Genomic DNA, 19373 nt, shown 5'->3' with positions numbered 1-19373 from the left:
CAGGAAACGTATCACCATTATTTTCCCGTGATTATAAGAAAATAATGGAAAGCTTCTTTAGAACTCTAAGTTTTATAGTAAGTTGTAGATATTTGGTTACTGACATAAAATTAACCTTTATAACAAATATTTTAATATCTATATATGTTAACATTTAAGAAACTAAAGAAATATATCAAAACATCATTAACATAGCATATTTCTTATATCATCAACATATACCAATTTTTGAGATATAATACGTTAAAATATTCTTGATGTATTTTCTCTCTCCTATAATTTTTGTTGTATCTTAATCTTTTAGCCAAAGTAAATAGCATGCTTTCAGAACAGGTGCTATAGTGACCTAGTCACTTTTAGTAGTCACTGTAAAGACGTAAAAACTTGGAATCTACAATTAGGGGGTTAATTGGGTTCTACTAATAAAAGACAGAGACTGTTACTGTGTCATTATACTAACCTTGAAACAGTAGTGAGTGTTATAGCCAAATACTTCCTATACACTTAATTTTTTTTAGTTATATGAAAAAAAAACATGTTAGTCTTGTGTTTCAGTTTTATTTCTCAATCTGATAAAATTTTACATAGAAAATTTTATAAATATGAAGCATTACTTAAAGTTCACCTAACAGTAAGTCATTTGTATTTATTGTTTTAAAAAAGCATTTCTAAGAGGGGATAAATAACACATCCCCTTGTTTGGTTAGTTTATTTACCAGGAAAGCTTTAAAAATGTATCATGAGTGTTTCGCCTTTATGTTTATCCAACAGTTGGTAGTGCATCTTGAAACATGGTTGTTATTTCAGGATAGCTTGGGACACCAAAAGATTAGTTGAGGTCATGAAAGGCCTACCATGCTTAGAGGCTGAGGGCAAGTAAAGGAAATGAATTTGTCAGTGGACAGTTTTGTTGCACATGCTAACAATCTAAGAGTTCCCATGGGTCAAACAAATACTTTTCAGTGTGTTGCAGATACAGAAAATCTCATTATTTTATGAATTGGTAGGAAATACAATGTTTATATTGTATTTTATACAATTTCCAAATGAATTTTTTGGAATAAAACATTTGAAATGTAATTTAAGATTTAAATTATTTCAGTTTAGTTACTGAACAGAAGCAATAGGGGAGCATCAAAAAATTATTTTGCAGGATGTTTTTCATCTTTTGGATTTAAAAGCTGTTGAGCTTTATATATATTAATGTCATTTTTATGTTGGTTTTTGTCAATTTTCACTTTTGGTTTTATAAGTGTTTGATTCACTTTGAGTTTTATCTATTTTATCATTGTAGCGTTTTTACAAGAAAGCAGCTGCCTTTGTGTTACGAGCAGTTGGCAAACATTCTCCTCAACTAGCTCAGGCAATAGTTGACTGTGGAGCACTGGATACGCTGGTGATATGCTTGGAAGATTTTGACCCTGGAGTCAAGGAGGCTGCGGCTTGGGCACTTGGATATATTGCAAGACATAATGCAGGTAATGGAGCATATCTGAAAACAGGATTATTAAAATTTAGATTTATTAGGTAAATCTGGTTTTGCTTAGGGAACTATAGATGCAGTTTTAATGATGTTTCCATGCATTATGGGAGATAAGTTTTGAATGATGGCCAAGTTATTTGGATCACACATTCACAAAAACCTACACATTTCAGTCTTGGGAGAAGATATTTGCAAATGACATATCTGATAAAGGGCTAGTATCCAAAATCTATGAAGAACTTATCAAGCTTAACGCCCCCAAAAAACAAATAATCCAGTTAAGAAATGGGCAGAAGACATGAATAGACATTTTTTGGAAGAAGACATCCAGATGGCCAACAGACACATGAAAAGATGCTCAACATCACTCATCATCAGGGAAATGCAAATCAAATCCCCAGTGAGATACCACCTCACACCTGTCAGAATGGATAAAATTAACAACACAGGAAACAACAGATGTTGGCGAGGATGTGGAGAAAGGGGAACCCCTTACAGTATGGTAGGAATGCAAACTGGTGCAGCCACTCTGGAAAACAGTATGGAGGTTCCTCAAAAAGTTAAAAATAGAATTACCCTATAACCCAGCAATTGCTCTACTAAGTATTTACCCAAAGGGTACAACAATACTGACTTGAAGGGCCACATGTATCCCGGTGTTTATAGCAGCATTATTAACAATAGCAAAATTATGGAATGGGCCCAGATACCCATCAACTGATGAATGGATAAAGAAGATTTGGTATATTGCTGGAGAGGATATGGGTGGGGGGAAGGGGAAATTGGGCAATGGGCTTTAAGGAGGGCACTTAATGTAAGGAGCATTAGGTGTTATATACAACTGACGAATCACTAAATTCTACTCCTGAAACTAATAATACACTACATGTTAACTAACTTGAATTTAAATAAAATCTATAAATAAATAAATAAATAAATAAATAAATAAATAATATAAATCTATTAATATATATTATATATACTTATAAGTAATGTTAGCCATCAAAAAGAATGAAGAACAAAATCTTGCCATTTGCAATGATGTGGATGGAGCTGGAGAGTATTATGCAAAATAAGTCAGTCTGAGAAAGACAAATACCATATGATTTCACTCATATGTGGAATTTAAGAAACAAAACATAAACATAGGGGAAGGGGGAAAAAAAAGAGAAGGAAGCAGACCATAAGAGACTCTTAACTATAGAGATCAAACTGAGGGTTGCTGGAGGGGAGGTGGGTAGGGGGATGGGCTAAATGGATGATGGGTAATAAGGTGGGTGTTCGTTGCGATTAGCACTGGGTGTTACACGTAAGTGATGAGTCACTAAATTCTACTCCTGAAACTAATACTATACTACATGTTACTAAAATTTAAATAAAAATTTGAAAAGAAAAAAAAAACCCTACACATTTCAGTCCTTATCCTAGTTAGTAGAAGAGAAATTTGAAGATAGAAAGAGACAGGTAGTGGGGAATGAGGAGAGGTGAGATAGTGATGGATTCTCAAAGATGCTGGTAAATTGGCTCAGTGAAAAAATTTTAGTTTGTCATGTTTCAGGGGATGTTGGGTCCTTACTCTCTCTCATGATAGGGGTGTTCTAATCCAGGCAGGAGACATATCGCATGAATGAATAATGTTGAAGAGATATGGAAATGATAACTTTCTAGAATGTATTTGTATGAGCCCATATTGGGCAAGAGGGAGGGGAAAGAGGAGTACCTCCTCTTACAAACTGACAGCTCCATGAAGTCATCAAGAAGGACATGGACCTCTCATGTGAAGTTTGTGCTGACACACCTGTTGGTAAAGAATACAGAGGGAACAACATTGTCCTCAGCACTTTACAGAAGTTGTTAAACAATATGAATGAATAATACAACAAGAAAATAGTTTTAAAACAAACATATGTAAAAATGATCAACCTCGCTAGTGATCAAAGAACTGCACGTTAAAACACCAGTGAAAATGTCCTTCCCCACTTATTATTATTTAGGGGGGAAAAGAGTAAAGCAGAAATGTAGCCAAATGGTTAAGAGCACTGTGGCATTAGGCAGGGTCTGAGTGTGAGTCCAAGTTCGACCTCTTCACTTCTGTATGACCTTGGACATAGCTTTTAAACTTCCTGAACCTTAACTTCCTCATCCGCAAAAGATGTTCCCTAAAAGGTGTTTCAGAGATTTGCTGTGAGCACAATGAGATATTATACGCAAAGCACTTTGACCAGTAGTTGGCATATGGTAAATATGCAATGAATATAAGATATTAGTATTTATACTGAAGGTTGGAGAGAATATGATGTTTATGGCCGTTGGCGAAGCCTCTACAAATTGTATAAACTTGTGGAAAGAAGTTTGGCGAAACTAAGTCATGAAAGAGTTTTTGGTTACTCTGAAAAGCCTGCTTTGGGAATCCATCCTAAGGGAAGAATTCCACAGAATGAAAAAGTTATATTCATGCAAATGTTATTGTAGTAGTATTTGTAATATCAAAACCCCTCAAATACTGCAGGAATTTAGCGGTTAAATTATGGTCGTTTTTACTTAATGGAACTTCACTTGGCAAATTAAAAAGGTAATTATGATTCCTACATGGTAACATGGAAACATGATTATAATGTAAAAAAAGAGATAAAATTATATATTGCAATTATAATAATATAAAAATAAGTTTTTATGTGGACATAAATTACAAAGAAATACATGTTTGTATTACTAGGGTGATAGAATGAAGGATACATTTTCTTTGTTTTCCAGATTTTCCAATGTGTGTTTATGTACGAAACAATAGCTACCACTTACTGAGCACTTACTGTGCGCCTGGCTCTGTGCAGTGTGCTTCAGATCCATTATCTCATTTTGACTACAGCAACCCATAGGGTCGGTATTACTTTCCCTGTTAAACAGAGGAAGAAAATGTAACTTAGAGAGGAGACCCGGAGTTATGTTAATGGTGGAACCAGAATTTGAGTCTAAATCTGTCTGACTCCATGTTAACCACTGACCATAACAGCTTCTCTAAATATTTCTTAAAAGAGCATCGAAGAAGAAATTCAAAATGGAAATAGGAAGAGGCTCTCCCATGGTTATGTTTAATTTGATTCTTAAAATGGCGACACTATTAGAGACAAAAAGGAAAGAAAATGATACAGAAATAAATGGAGAAAGAAAACTATTGTCATGCTTAGAATGATTCTGAATTAATATATTAAAATGATTTCCTTACTATCTGGATTTTGGTTTCCGAATAGGGTCACCTTAGGACTATTGTTTAATATATGGTGATTGAGGAAACTAAGGCAGTTTTTGATTTTTAAGATTCATTTCTTTACTTGAGCGAGAGAGTTGGGGAGTGAGGGAAGGGGCAGAGGGGGAGAGAGAGGGAATCTCGCGCAGACTCCCCGCTGAGCACAGAGCTGCCAGGGGGCTTGCTCCCACAACCCTGAGATCGTGACCTGAGCCCAAATCAAGAGTTGGATGATCCGCCAGACTCCCCTAAGGCAATGTTTTAAATCAGAAGCTGGTTATCATGGGAAGCTGGTTATCATATTTAGCTTGGGGTTTTTGTTGTTGTTGTTATTGTTGCTTTTGGTCAGAGGACTTTATGGGAAACAGATGGTAACATGCGTATTTCAAAAGGTGCTGCAGAAGAGCTTTGAGGGACTGCCATACAGATATACTCCAGGCGGGTGCGTATAGATAGCCTTTCTATATCTCCCTTTTGTTAAGTCTGAGGCTAAATGATTATAGTTCATAAATAGGATCTGTCTTAGGGATTCCATTCCAATTTCTTGCTATAATCTGACTCCCACATGGAATTCCCAGTGTAATTTCAATATTTCACAGTAGTTAGGGGTCTGGGACCCAGAAGCTCCCAGAAGAGATTACTGCATAGATTTCTCAGAAGGAAAGGGAATTGTTACCCAGTAGGCAATAAAAGAAGTCATCATTCACATCCTGAATCAGTGAAAATAGACGGTTTGCCTCTAAATAACCTGACTTCTTTTTCAGTGATTTCCTAAAAACAGAATATGTTAGATTAATGGGAAGACATTCATTCAGTGTTTTCTGCTTAGTATTAGAAGAACGTTTTATTAGGCAGTTCAAGAAACAGAAGCCTTAAATGGAGATGCAAAAGAAATAGAGTGTACCTTTAAGGGCAATAGAAGGAAAACGTTTTGTGTCTAGGAAACAAAAATAAAGTAAGTGTGCAATTAGTAGAAGAGAAAAACCAATAGGCACCATTTGACTTGTTCTTTTTTTAAATAATATTTTTTATTATGTTAGTCACCATACAGTACATCCCTAGTTTTTGATGTAATGTTCCATGATTCATTACTTGCTTATAACACCCAGTGCACCATGCAATACGTGCCCTCCTTAATACCCATCACCAGCCTATCCCATTCCTCGCCCCCCCCCAAAGCCCTCAGTTTGTTTCCCACAGTCCATAGTCTCTCATGGTTCATCCCCGCTTCAGTTTACCCCCCCTTTCTTCTTCCCTTTCCTCTCCTTATTTGAAAAATACAATTTCTGAAAGTTACTTCTATGTGTAGATTTTAAAGCATTTTAGATAATCAAAGGGAATTGGGGACTAACAACCCGAAATGGTGTGGGGTTTCTTTTTCTTTTTCTTTTTCTTTTTTAACTCTGTATAAATTATGTCATTAAATTTCTGTGGTTGCATCATCAGTTATTGAATATTCTTGATGTATGTACCTCTTACTTTGAAGGTAAATAAGCTATTTCTTTATATTTTCTCTGGCTTTTTAGATAAAAGCTGAGGTAAATTCTTCTTAGACTGGTTCTTCTTCCTTCTTGCTGGATTCTCCCACTCTGCAGCATTATTCTATTAACATATTTTCCTCATCAATGTCACCCTCTCGTTGTTTCCGAGGATTAGTCCTGCTTTGGAGATCCAAGGCATGAGGCACGGAGCCTGTGTGGACAGGAAGTGTCAGCAGCTAGGAAGAAGGAACCATGGGTCTCTGCAGGTGCAGGGCTTCCACCTGGCGGGGCCCAGCAGCGCTCTGCTTCGCTGCTCCCCACTGGCAGCCTCTCTCTTGCTTCCTTACTGTGTGGAGCACAGCAGCTTCGTGGAGGAGGGCTTCCAGTGACCTCGTAGCAAGGGGGTGGCTGCAGTGAAGGTAGCACCTGGGACTAAACTGACAGCAATAGCCTGGCTGGAGGGGTGAGGAAGGAGGAGCCGTACAAGGGCTTTGTAGGAATGATTTTCCACATTTGGGCTCAAAAATAAGTTTTAAGTGTTTCTTTTGGGAGCTTTAGCTAAATATGCCGTTTCTTATAAAGTCTTGCTGTCTCAGAGTAAACTTTGTTCTCAAGCCTGGCAAAGAGGAATACCGTACCTTTGGTTAGGTGTTCTAGAACATTTTAATCATTAATATAATTGTCATATTATATAGATGAGGAAAGTGAAGTAGAGAGGGGAAGGATTTATTCTGGCCAGACAGCAATTTATGGTGGAACTGCTTGGCAATTACTCAAAATCTTTCAGAGGTTCTTCCTTTTTATAGTATGAGAAAGGTAAGTGTACGAGAGCCCATCATTCTTCATTTTAAGCTCCTTGTTGTATCTGAAAGTCTTGCCAGATACCTCTGTTTTTAATCCATGATGGCTGGTTTCCACATGTGTGACTATCCTTTTCTCCTATAGACTTGATTGATGTCCACAGGACTAAATCAAATGAGAGATTTCCATCCCAGCTCAGGGGCAGTTAGAAGATGAGGTTGCCAAGACGAGCAGTGCTGACAGGAGTTGGCTGGTTTGGACACTACAGAAACAGTTAATAGATTCTATTCTATTTGCTAAACAGATAATATAAGGAAGGAATCCAGACCGAGCTGGTCAGCCTGATTATTTTCTATCTTGTATAGAATGATGACGTGATAAAAAGAAAAGAGAATTTTAAAATTCAGAATTTTTGCAAATGTTCTTCTCATGTCACCCATCTGTAAATACCAGTAGGCTAAATCATGTGGAACAGGCTTAGCAAGCAGTAATTAACTTTTTGAAAAGTCACATATTCGTGACAAATATCTGAGATAACAAGGGACTTTGTACTGTGGGGATGAAGGGGTGAAGGGAACTGCAGCCTGGTAATTAAAAATTATTATTATTTTTTTTAAAGATTTTATTTATTTATTTGACAGAGATAGAGACAGCCAGCGAGAGAGGGAACAGAAGCAGGGGGAGTGGGAGAGGAAGAAGCAGGCTCATAGCGGAAGAGCCTGATGTGGGGCTCGATCCCATAACGCCGGGATCACGCCCTGAGCCGAAGGCAGACGCTTAACCGCTGTGCCACCCAGGCGCCCCTAATTAAAAATTATTTTAAAAGCCCTACAGACAACTGTCTTTACTGAAGCCTGTAGATAATAATGTTGATTTCCGTACTATCTTTTTCTTTTTACAACTTGTTTTATCTTGGAGGGGCTGAGGAACGAATAAGCATAGAGGCAAATGATGTATATGGGATTACATGTGTTACACGTCACACCTATTTTGATCCTAACATTGACTTCCACAGGGAAGTTTTCTACTTAGTGAAGTGTTGGTGAAAAAAGATGAAGTGAAAATAGATGTCTTGTCTATGTTCTTTTGGCATGGAGGCCAAATATGTTAAACAAAGTAACACTTTAATTATAACTACTCAGTAGTTACCTCATTCGTTAGTCATTTTTAGGGTAGTTTGAGTGCTACTAGAAGAAAAAATATGTGGTGAATTCTTCTGTATTTTTATTTATTGTGATTTTTATTATATTATTATTTTTTAAAGATTTTATTTATTTATTTGTCAGAGAGAGAGAGAGAGCACAAGCAGGGGGAGCAGCAGACAGGGGGAGAAGCAGGCTCCTCGCTGAGCGAGGATCCCGAAGCAGGACTTGATCCCAGAACCCTGGGATCATGACCTGAGCTGAAGGCGGAGGCTTAACTGACTGAGCCACCCAGGCATCCCTATTTATTGTGATTTTTAAAGTTATAAACTCTTGGTTGATAAAATCTTCTGAGGTTTTTTTGTGTGTGCTTGTTTTTTTAGAATTCAGAATATAGAACAATACCATGTAATTCTGTAATCTCAGATTCCTAAGTCACTGAGACCATTAACTTCATATATGAGGCCAGTGAACAGTTTCTTTATCACCATCATCATCATTGTAATCGTCAAAAAGTATCTGAGGCACTTATGTGTATGTTACCATGTCTTCAAAGTAAAATAAGTTGGCTAATATCTTATCTCTAGGATTTTACAATCTAAGATAGGAAAATTGATAGAGATGAGCATAAAAGTCACCCAGACAGCTGGGCACATCAGACAGAAATGTACCCTACTGTCTTAAGAGTACATATAATACACTGGGTGATTCTAAGTTGGACCAAGTGAGACATGAATTACAAGTTATGCTTTTTGTACCATTCCAGAAAGGACAATCTTTTTATTATTCTTAAGTTACATCTGGATAACTGCTGGATGGATTTTGGGCATAGAAATAAAGAGAAGTGAGATCGATAGTACAGTTAAAGGAGAAAGGAAAGCCCTCTATGCACCAAAATACTTCCTCTACCTGGTGCCACCTAATATTCTTTTAGTCTGAGGCTTTGTTTTCTGTTTGGTGCAAATATCTGCACAAGAAATGTCACGAAATTGTGTGCTGAGTAGATAAAGAGAAGGGTATTTGCATCCTACTAGTTTAGAAATAAATCAAGTTTGAACAGTGCATCGTAATGTATTTTTTTGGTTTGAACAAAAGTGTTTTTCAGACTTGCTTTATTTTCCAATCACTAGTGTATAAAACCTTCCAACACCTTTTAGATATTGAGGGGACAAACTTTTTATTTATATTTGAATTTCTAGAAGTACATTGGTCATAGTGTATTTGACTGAAATTTGAAAGTACTGCAATTAAGCATTTCACAAACATCTACAAGAGAATTTACTTCTTAAAAGCTTAGGGCTTTGTTAGCATAAGAATTGTGCTTTGAGGGTGCCTGGGTGGCACAGTCCAGTTGGTCCTCCAATTCTTGGTTTCTTGGTTTCCGCTCAGGTTGTGAGGGGTGGTGAGATCGAGCCCCACCTCAAGCTCTGAGCTCAGCAGGGAGTCTGCTGGAGACTCTCCATCCCTCCCCTCCACCTAAGAAAAAAAAAAAAAAGGATGGTACTTTGCAATAAGTCATGTTCATCATCTTATCTTAACATACATCTTAAAATCCATTGTCTACTGGGAAAATAGTTATTGTATAATTACCATGTTTCTGGCTGATTCTGCAGTTAACTTTTTGGCCTACTTTGCTCTCATCCGTGGCTGTAGATGAATGAAACAGCTTGCTATAAAAATGTGGTATAAGTTAATTGCATCAAAGCGTTTTGCTCAAGATCGACCTCTGGCCTTGAAAAGGTATTAACTGCAGTTATTGAACTCTTTGTGTGATAATTCTATTACTAGCCAGTTCTCTGTATCTCCTTTGATTTTAAACTACAGATTTACCAATGCGGTCGTGCACTAGTCACCTGTTACTGTCATATACATGAATGGTGGCTCGGGCATCTGAGGCACTAAATTGTTATCTACTTCTAATATAAATTTAAAAAAATCGATAAACCAGTTCAATTACTGGAGATTTCTTAGGTATGATCGAAACAACATGGGTATGTGAATCTACTTTTTCAGCTATAAACTTTTTGAAGTCTAAATACAGATTGAGTATTTCCAATGAAAACTTAGCAGCCAAACTGACATGCATCGTAAGTGCAAAATCTGCACTAGATTTCCAAGACTTGGTATGAAAAAAAGAATGTGAAATATCTCATTAAAATTTTTGAAAATTGATTACATGTTGCAATTGTAATATTTTGGATATATTGTGTTAAATAATGTATTTTATTAAAATTAATTTCACCTATTTCTTTTTGCTTTTTATTTTTATTATTATTTTTTAAAATATTTATTTATTTGGAGAGAGAGAGAGAAAGATAGCAAGAGAGAGCTCAAGCACTAGGAGAGGGAGAAGCAGGCTCCCTTGTGGGGCTCAATCCCAGGACCCTGAGATCGTGACCTGAGCCGAAGGCAGCCGCTTAACTGCCTAAGCCACCCCGGCACCCTCTTTTTGCTTTTTAAATGTACCTACTAGAAAATTTTAAATTATGTGTGACTTACATTCCCGTTGGACAGTACTGACTTAGAATTAGCGTGTCTATGCTTTGTGTTTATTTGTTAAAAGGCAATATAGTGGTAACGCTATGGTCTTAAAAAAGTCATACATAGAGAAGGGCTGTATGCACCCCAATGTTCATAGCAGCATTGTCCACAATAGCTAAATCGTGGAAGGAGCTGAGATGCCCTTCAACAGATGACTGGATTAAGGAGATGTGGTCCATATATGCAATGGAATATTACTCAGCCATCAAAAAGAATGATTTCACAACATTTGCAGCAACATGGACGGGACTGGAGGAGATAATGCTAAGTGAAATAAGTCAAACAGAAAAAGACAATTATCATATGGTTTCTCTCATCTATGGAACATAAGAACTAGGAAGATCAGTAGGGGAAGAAAGTGAAGAAGGAAGGAGGGTAAACAAAAGGGGGAATGAACCATGAGAGACTAAGGACTCTGGGAAACAAACTGAGGGCTTTAGAGGGGAGGGGGGTAGGGGAATGGGATAGGCTGGTGATGGGTATTAAGGAAGGCACGTATTGCATGGTGCACTGGGTGTTATACGCAAGTAATGAATCATGGAACATTGCATCAAAAACCGGGGATGTACTGTATGGTGACTAACATAACATAATAAAAAATTATTATAAAAAAAGTTATACATAATATTCATGTTTATTAATCAGTGTAACTAAACTGTAGTATGCAGTAAATTAAGGAATTTGGAACTAAAAACACCATTTGGGGCGAAGTAAATAATGATTCAACTTTGAGCAATCTCCTACTCGATGTAAGGACTAAAATGTACTTTATACGTGAAGTGGCCAGACTGCCAAACTCACACATGGTGAGACATGATGGTGGAGACATATACTTATAAAATAAACAATTCTGCAGTCCATAGTAGGTTGATGTATATTAGGTTGACCTACATGAAATAACCTATATTCAACTGGTTTTGATTTAACAAAAATAGCAGTTTCATGTTGTTTAATCTAAAAATATCAAGAACCTCAAAAAGTGTCAACACTCCCCCTTAGTAATTGTGGCTTTCAGCCGCTATCATAAGTAAATACACACATGCATGTGTGTTTGCGTAATCTGTGGAGTTCTAGATGTATGTATGTATGACCAGCGGTAGCCAGCCTCCAAGATGCCCCACAGAGGACCTGTGTCCTGGTATTCATACCCTTGGATAGGCCTCTCCCACATCAGACCAGGACTGGTCTATGCAGCCACTAGACTATGACAGAAGTGACGGTCGGTTACTTCTGAGAATAGGTGACCAGCTATAAAAGATTGAGGCATCTGTCCCGGGGGCTTTCTCCCTTTCTGTGTCTCATTCCTTGTTCTGGGGAAAGCCAGCTGCTAGGACGCGACAGTCAGACAACCTAGGGAAAGGCCTGCGTGGTGAGGAGCTGAGGTCTCCAACAACCAGCAAGAAACTGGAGCTTCCCAGCAACTACACTCAGCTGAGTGAGCTTGGAAACAGATCCTCACCCAGTTGTGCCCTCAAATGACTACAACCATTGGTGTGAGAGCAGCTTCGTGAATAACTCAGAGCCACAACCACCCAACTAGGCTGCTTCTGGATTCCTGACCCACAGAAAATGTGAGATAACAGATGATGATGTTTGAAGCCGTTGACTTTGGGTCATTTGTTACACAGCAATAGATAACTAATACATAATCTTTTTTTTTTTTTTTTTTAGATTTTATTTATTTGTGAAAGAGACAGAGCACGAGTGGGGTGAGGGGCAGAGGGAGAAGCAGACTCCCCACTGAGCAGGGAGCCTGACGCAGGGCTCAATCCCGGGACCCTGGGATCATTACCTGAGCCAAAGGGAGACGCTTAACCGACTGAGCCACCCTAGCGCCCCACTAATACATAATCTTAATGCACACAGAGGTTCACTTCACTGTATTCATAATGGCCCAAACCCAAACCACGATCAAACAAAACAAATGTTCTAAAGCGGGGGAATGGTTAAGTAAATTATGGCATATATTTACTCAGTGGGATATTATGCAATTATTAAAATGTGGAGCTGAATCCATCCTCAGGAATAAACATGGGCAGTGGAAGCCCATGGGCAGCTTCTAGGCACCACTCAAAGGGAGCCACACCAAGAACCTCGGACCAGGGGCCACTTTTGTAAAGGCACCTGGCAAGCTTTCTAATCATCCAGCGCTTCCTTGGTTTTCCTTTTCTCTCTCCTCTCTGTGTGTTCCCCGCCGCCGAGCAGCTAGAAGGCAGGGAACTTAAAACTGCGCTGGAGCAAAGAAAGCGCGCCGGGGATGCCGTGGTCATAAATGTCCCCTTTGCACTTAGGTTTACTTTTTTTGAAGCTCACGAATTTGCAGGCAGAGTGAAGCTACGGCCATGGCTACAATCTTATATACTCATTTAGCAGTTGGAAAACAAAACGAAAACATTTCTAGATACAAAAGGTGTATTTTGTAAAAGCTCTGATTCCCACGAATTTACCATCCGATTTTTCGTGGATAGAGCACCACAAACCTTCTCTGTAGCTTTTGCCTCTTTCTATCCAGCTTAGTCTTAGCCGTAAAGTCGTTACAAGTCAAAAACTAAAAATTGCCAAAATTTGGGTGTTTTAAAAATTGCTCTAAATCTTATGTTACCTATTAACTTCCAAGGCCATACCCAAGTCTTTCTCATTTCCCACATTCTCCTTCTCTTGTCTCCACTTCTTTTCCTTACCATATTTTGAAGCTGCTTTTTATATTTGAGCCTGTAAGTGCGCCGTCCATCGCAGCTGAATGTAATTTCTTACTACGGCACCATTAACTCCAGATCAATGGCTTACTTGACTCACTTGACTTTTTAGAGGAGCCAGAATTATTTAACCTTCAAAGCATATGTATGTATGTTAACCCTTAATCTCTCAAACACTCAACCCATGTGTACGAGTTAGACCAATAGCTCTGAGGATGGGAGAGACGTGGCATGGAAATAATGAAAGTAGGAAAAATGACATCTGTGGGGTGGGGGAAGTAAATAAAAATCATATATTAGACTTTTTCATAATAATATGCAAATTCTCTCTCTACCCTTTTCTCACCTAGCAACTGGAGAGGTCTGTCTCTCAGCTCAGAATTACAGGTATCATGAGCGTTGTTACCTACAGAGGGATGTTGCCTCGCTCAGACGTGTTAGTGGAGAAAAATACTAATTCTAATACTAATTCAGCCTCCACGATGGCCCCGCCAACCCCCAGTGATGCCCACCTTCTCCTAGTCACATCCTCGTGTAGCCTCCTCCCACATTTTGCCAGTGAAATATAGCAGGAGTGATGGTATGTGACTTCTGAGGTTAGATTATGAAAGACTGCAGACTTTGTCTTGGGTTTTCTCTTTTGGATCACTCACTCTGGGAGAGGCCTTGCCATAAGCAGCCTATGGAAAAGCCCCAGAAATGGGAGGACCTGATGAAAGCTTCTTGCAACATTCCCATGAGTGTGCTTAGAAGGAGATCCTCTAGACCCAGTGGGGCCCCGGATAACTGCAGCCCTAGCGGACATCCTGACTGCAGCCTCGTGGAAGGCCCCAGCCTGAACCACCCAGCGAAGCCGCTCCCAGATTCCTGACCTACAGAAACAGCGACACCATGTTTCCTGTTTGAAGCAGCTAAATTGGTGTGATTTGTTACAGAGCAGTAGATAACCAAGCAGTAGATTAGCTGGGTTAGACCAAAACCAGGACACATTTCTCCCACTTTGGAAGTGACATTCCTAAACGCATACTGCAGTGTGGTTGGTATATAACCAGCTTTGTCGTATTCGGCTTTTATTATGATTTTACCAATTCACGAAAAGTTTGGTTGAATGGGGTGACTTTTATAGCGTAAGATTAACATCAGAAGTGTGTAGCCAAATTTTAAATGTATCTTTAACCTGCTTTATTTCAAAAAGGTTTTGAAGGGGTAGTGATATATTTTACAGCCAGATGCAAAAACCATCCTATCTTTAAACGGATAAACAGGGCCACCTAAGTGCAGAGAAATGGTGATTCAAGACTTTTCGTTTTTAATATAATTTGTTGTAGGGCTTAGAGACAGTGATTAAAAGGGGTGTTTGAAAAAATGATTTAAAAAGCAGCAAAGTTAAAAGAATTAGAATTCCTGAGGTGTTCGATTTGCCTAATTATTTCTGAATTAGTGTGCGAAATTCGTAATATTTTTTTCTTCCTTTTTTCTTTTTGGAGAGCCTCTTCATTTTGAGTCCTTTTTATGAATTCTCCTGATAGATTAATTTTGCTCAAAGTCTTCTCTCCTACATCTCCATTATAAGCAGTTAAGTATCATAATGTATATTTAGGTTAATTCTTTTTTTGCAGGTCAACTTTCAGGTTTTCATCAGTTTCTTGAAATTTGCTGCTAAATTTTTATTTTATTTTAATTTATTTTATTCATAGTGGTTCTTTGATGACTCCAAAAATCAAAGGCAGAAAGTACATTACCTTTCCACATCCGGAGCCTCCCACAGGTCGTTTTAGAAGGTATAAAGTTTAAGCCCAGGGTTGTGAGGTGACGGTTGTGGGCTGTAGCTGGCCCACAGGTGGGTGTGTTTTCTTTGGCCTGCATTATACTGTCTCACAGAGTGGTGTTGTGTTTTTTTTTTTTTTTTTTAAGTTGCCAACACTTAAAAAACCAGGTGATTTCACGTTAAAAATCAGATTTCTGGCTTCTCTTGAAACATCATTGGATCTGATGACACAGGCCTGTGTTCCTCTGTGGCCACACCGGGCTCAAGCTGAGCGATTGCTGCTGCTTGCAGCCGTCGCATGTGCTTCTCCGGTTTTCCACTGTTCCCCGTCCCAGTATTTTTCGTATACCCTCTGACTTCGCTTATTTGAGTTACTTGCTGGGCCGCGTGGACATTTGAGTTTACCACTGCGGATCTAAACAAAAAACCAGTCCCAGCAGTTAAGAGGAGGGGTCGAAGCCACTGTGAGTCCTACTAAAGCAAAATCACTTTTCCCTGATTTCCCTGCGTCAGCCATGCCTGTTATACACTGATGGGCATTCCTGTCCTCTTCTAGTCAATATAAAGTCCTTTCTAATATTCCACTCATCCAGATATAAGTAGTACTAATTCTATGAGTGGTGTTGTTCTTAAAAGTCTTCCCTTTATACTATGTCTTTTTGTTTTAAAATTAAAGTGTCCTGAGCATTTTTTTCTTCTTCTGTATGAAAGATTTTGATCCATTGAAGTTGTAATCCTTCACACCTGTTAGGGAGTACTACAAGTTCAGCCTTTATTTTGTTAGGAAAACAAAACCAAAACCAAAAACCCAGGTCCCAAGAACAGGACAGAATAAAATTCTTAACAAAAAGCAACTGTGTGAGAAGCAACGAGTTCTCACCCAAAATTTCGTATTAAGAATATTGAAAGGATTGTATGCACATAAGCCTTTACAAATGTAATTAGAAAGGATCATGGAAAAACTGAGAGAGGCAGAGAGAAGTGTGACGGGTGACTACCCTGGTCACAGTCCCATGGAGGAGGCTGCCTTCCTTCCTTGTCTCAACAGCGAGCTGTTCATGAGGCCCAATAGAACCAGTTTTTCCTTTCCTGAAAACAGCTGACCATCAAGTCTGCGGACTGTGTATTCAGTTGTCTACATGTCTGCAATACATGGCCTTCATTATTATTTATGAAAAAGGAAGTGCTATTGGATAGTTTCATTCCCTCTGACAATTTGCAGTCTAAGAAATTGTTATAAATGAATAAAGCTTCACATTTTAAAAATGTAATATTTTAACGTAAATGTAATAAGGACATAAATTAAGGCAAGAGGGCAAGTGTGGAAAAGCAAACAGATAATATTTCCTCTATCCATTAGTAATTTTCCAAAGATTTTTAATTTTCAGAATGCTTAAAGGGGACATACATTCCCACTGTTTTTTAAAATAAGAAAATTCCTGCCATCCTGAGAAATAAGCTAAAATGTTTATATTTATTTTTCCTTTATAATAGTAATATTAGTATAGTTAACACAGCAGTAGCTGTATATATGGACAAAAGACATGTTCACATTTCTTTTATTTTTAAAACATTTATAATCACATCAAAGAAAATTTGGCAAATTGAGAAGAAAAGTTTATCAGCAATAGTACCATCAATGCACTATAAATTCTGTTGGTATGTTGGTATAATATATAACCCTCTTTCTCTGCATTTTTCTTTGTATAACTACTACTAATCTTGCTTGTTATCTAACATAATGATTATGTTGAATGTTATTGCATAAGAGAAGATTTATTTTTTAAAAACTAATTTTTGAAGGTTCATTTAAAATTTAAAATGAAGCTATTTTCAGGCACTAAGATAAATTTCTTAACTCACTGCTTTTCTTTGGTCAAATCTGTCAACCTATAATGAGCATCTGAGTCTGTATCGATCTTTGATTTCATAAGTATAATTAACTGAACAACCAAAACTCATTTTCAAATTAGAGTTAGAAATGAACTCTGTGAGATTTCTGTTACGGGAAGTAATTTTTAAATGTACCAGAATTTGCATGTACTTCGGTTGCCATTGCTTTTTTCCGAATAGAGAAGTGTAGGACATGGGAAAGGGGAGAAGGAGGTAATGTGGGAAGCCCTGCCTGCCACACCCCTGCGTATCTGTTTTCCCCACCCGCTCCGCAGACCTGACTCCTCGCTCTTACTTGGTGTAGTCTGTTTGTACCTTCACCCTGAGCCAACTGTTAGAACAGAACCACGTTTTACTCTATTCGGCTTCCCCAAGATCTAGCCAAGTTTCTAGCACGTAGTAAACACTGAATGAACACCTGATGACCAGAGGAAGAGAGGAGAATATGTAAATATACCGAGCATGAGCGAGGACAGGATTATACCGGGATGTTTTTGGCTGTTACAGAATATCAAGTTTTACAAATGGCTTAAAAATAAGGACGTTTTTTGTTTTACATGACACACAAGTTCAGAGGCAGGGCAGTTCTAAGATCGGTTATGCAGCTGAACAGTGTCATGGAGGACCCAGATGTTTTTCATTTTTGTACTCAGTCATCCTCAGAGAAACGGTGATTTCTTCCGTTATCGTTGCAAGACAGATGTAAGAGTTCCAGATGTCACTCGTACACTTGACCATGTCCAGCAGAGTCGGAGTTTCCTTCTGTGTGTATCTATTGACGACAGAGAAAAAACCCTTTCACAGATGCTTCTAGCTGACTTCTACTTGTGCCTTGGCTGACAAAGGCTACAGGGTAGACACCAATGGTGACTGGCACAGAAATGCCAGAGGAAGCAACTGTGGGGAAGAGGAGAAAAACATGCCATAGGAAAAAGAGTAGCGCTAGAGGCAGGATAAGATAGTCTGTAATATGTGTAACGTGGTATGGTGTGCATTCGTTAGGCCTGCTGTATTCTTACATGTATATACACTGCTTTATACCTTATGTGTGTATGAACGTGATGGAATACCATCATTTATAAATAACAGTGTGTTTCTGATCCCAGTTTTTAGAGGACCAGATAAATCTGGAGATATGATGTATATGAAATCTCAAGTACAGAATTGTAGGCCCAACCCAGGTTCTTGGAAGCTTCATAACCTTCACAGTAGATCTTTCTCCAGGGCCATCCCCAGCCTTCCCCACATTTACCATCACTACTCTGGAGAGAATAGAAAACAGCTGAGGATGGTAACCAGTCAGAAGAACAGAGTTTGCTTTCTTGTTCAACATTATAGAGTTCGGGAAAAGGAGGATATGGCATTCTGTTATTCAAGGAAAAGATAAAACACGTGGAAATTACAAAGATAGTAATTTAAAAAAAAAAAACCTTAGTTTTTATTAATAGTACTTTTATTTTTTATTTTTTAAAAAATATTTTATTTGACACAGAGAGAGAGAGCACAGTCAAGGGGAGTGGCAGAGGGAGAGGGAGAAGTAGGCTCCCTGTTGAGCAGGGAGCCCGATGCGGAGCTCAATCCCAGGACCCCGGGATCATGACCTGAGCCACCCAGGCCCCCCCTATTAATAGTACTTTTAAACAGTTGCAGTTTACTGCACATTCCTCCTCTTAGAAAATATAGAAGTGAGCAAACATAAATAGACGAACTCATCTTTATACTCTCTCAAAATAGATGCAGCCCATTAGAGATCTCCCTCAACTTGCAATAGGGTTCCATTCTGGTAAATCCATTGTAAACTGAAAATATCCCAAGTTGAAAATGCATTTGCTGACCTAACCTGCTGCACATCACAGCTTAGCTTGGCCTCCCCGCAACGTGCTCAAAACACTTACACTAGCCTACGGTTGGGCAAAGTCATCCAACACAGAGCCCATCTCATAATAAAGTGCTGAAAATGTCACGTAATGTATTGACTACTGCACTGAAAGCGAAAAACGGAATGGCTGTGTGGGTGCAGCATGGCTGCGCGTACTGGTTGTTTGGTCTCGTGATCACGTGGCTGCCAGGGCTGAGGCTTGGGCCTCACATTGTACTGTGTGTGTATCCCTAGCCTGGGAATAGATCCAAATTCAAAATTCAAATTGCAGTTTCTGCTGAGTGCATATTGCTTTTGCGCCATCATAAAGTTGAAAAATCTTAAGCCAAACCGTCCTAAGTTGGGGACTGTCTGTGTATATATACCAGGTGCCCTTAAATATGTGCACATAAAGTCGGTATTACCATACAACACCTGTATAATTTGGGCCGAACTGAATTAAGTA

General features: G+C 38.5%; 1 protein-coding gene and 1 long non-coding RNA gene across 8 annotated transcripts in view; one reads left to right on the top strand and one right to left on the bottom strand.

Annotated features, from left to right (window-relative positions):
- Positions 1-19373, top strand: part of SPAG6 (sperm associated antigen 6) — a 61378-nt gene that overhangs the window by 17482 nt on the left and 24523 nt on the right. For both annotated transcript variants that reach the window (XM_026478948.3, XM_048219364.2), the window contains exon 4: positions 1295-1478. In XM_026478948.3, the coding sequence (XP_026334733.1) occupies positions 1295-1478 (184 nt within the window). The remainder of the gene's footprint in view (positions 1-1294; positions 1479-19373) is intronic.
- Positions 16699-19373, bottom strand: part of LOC113241341 (uncharacterized) — a 49118-nt gene continuing 46443 nt past the window's right edge. For all 6 annotated transcript variants that reach the window (XR_008956497.1, XR_008956498.1, XR_008956496.1 and 3 more), the window contains one exon: positions 16699-17821. This is a non-coding gene — a long non-coding RNA (uncharacterized LOC113241341). The remainder of the gene's footprint in view (positions 17822-19373) is intronic.

This window comes from Ursus arctos, unplaced genomic scaffold, assembly GCF_023065955.2.
Source record: "Ursus arctos isolate Adak ecotype North America unplaced genomic scaffold, UrsArc2.0 scaffold_30, whole genome shotgun sequence".
Taxonomy (NCBI): domain Eukaryota; kingdom Metazoa; phylum Chordata; class Mammalia; order Carnivora; family Ursidae; genus Ursus; species Ursus arctos.
This window is presented reverse-complemented; position numbering and strand designations above follow the sequence as displayed.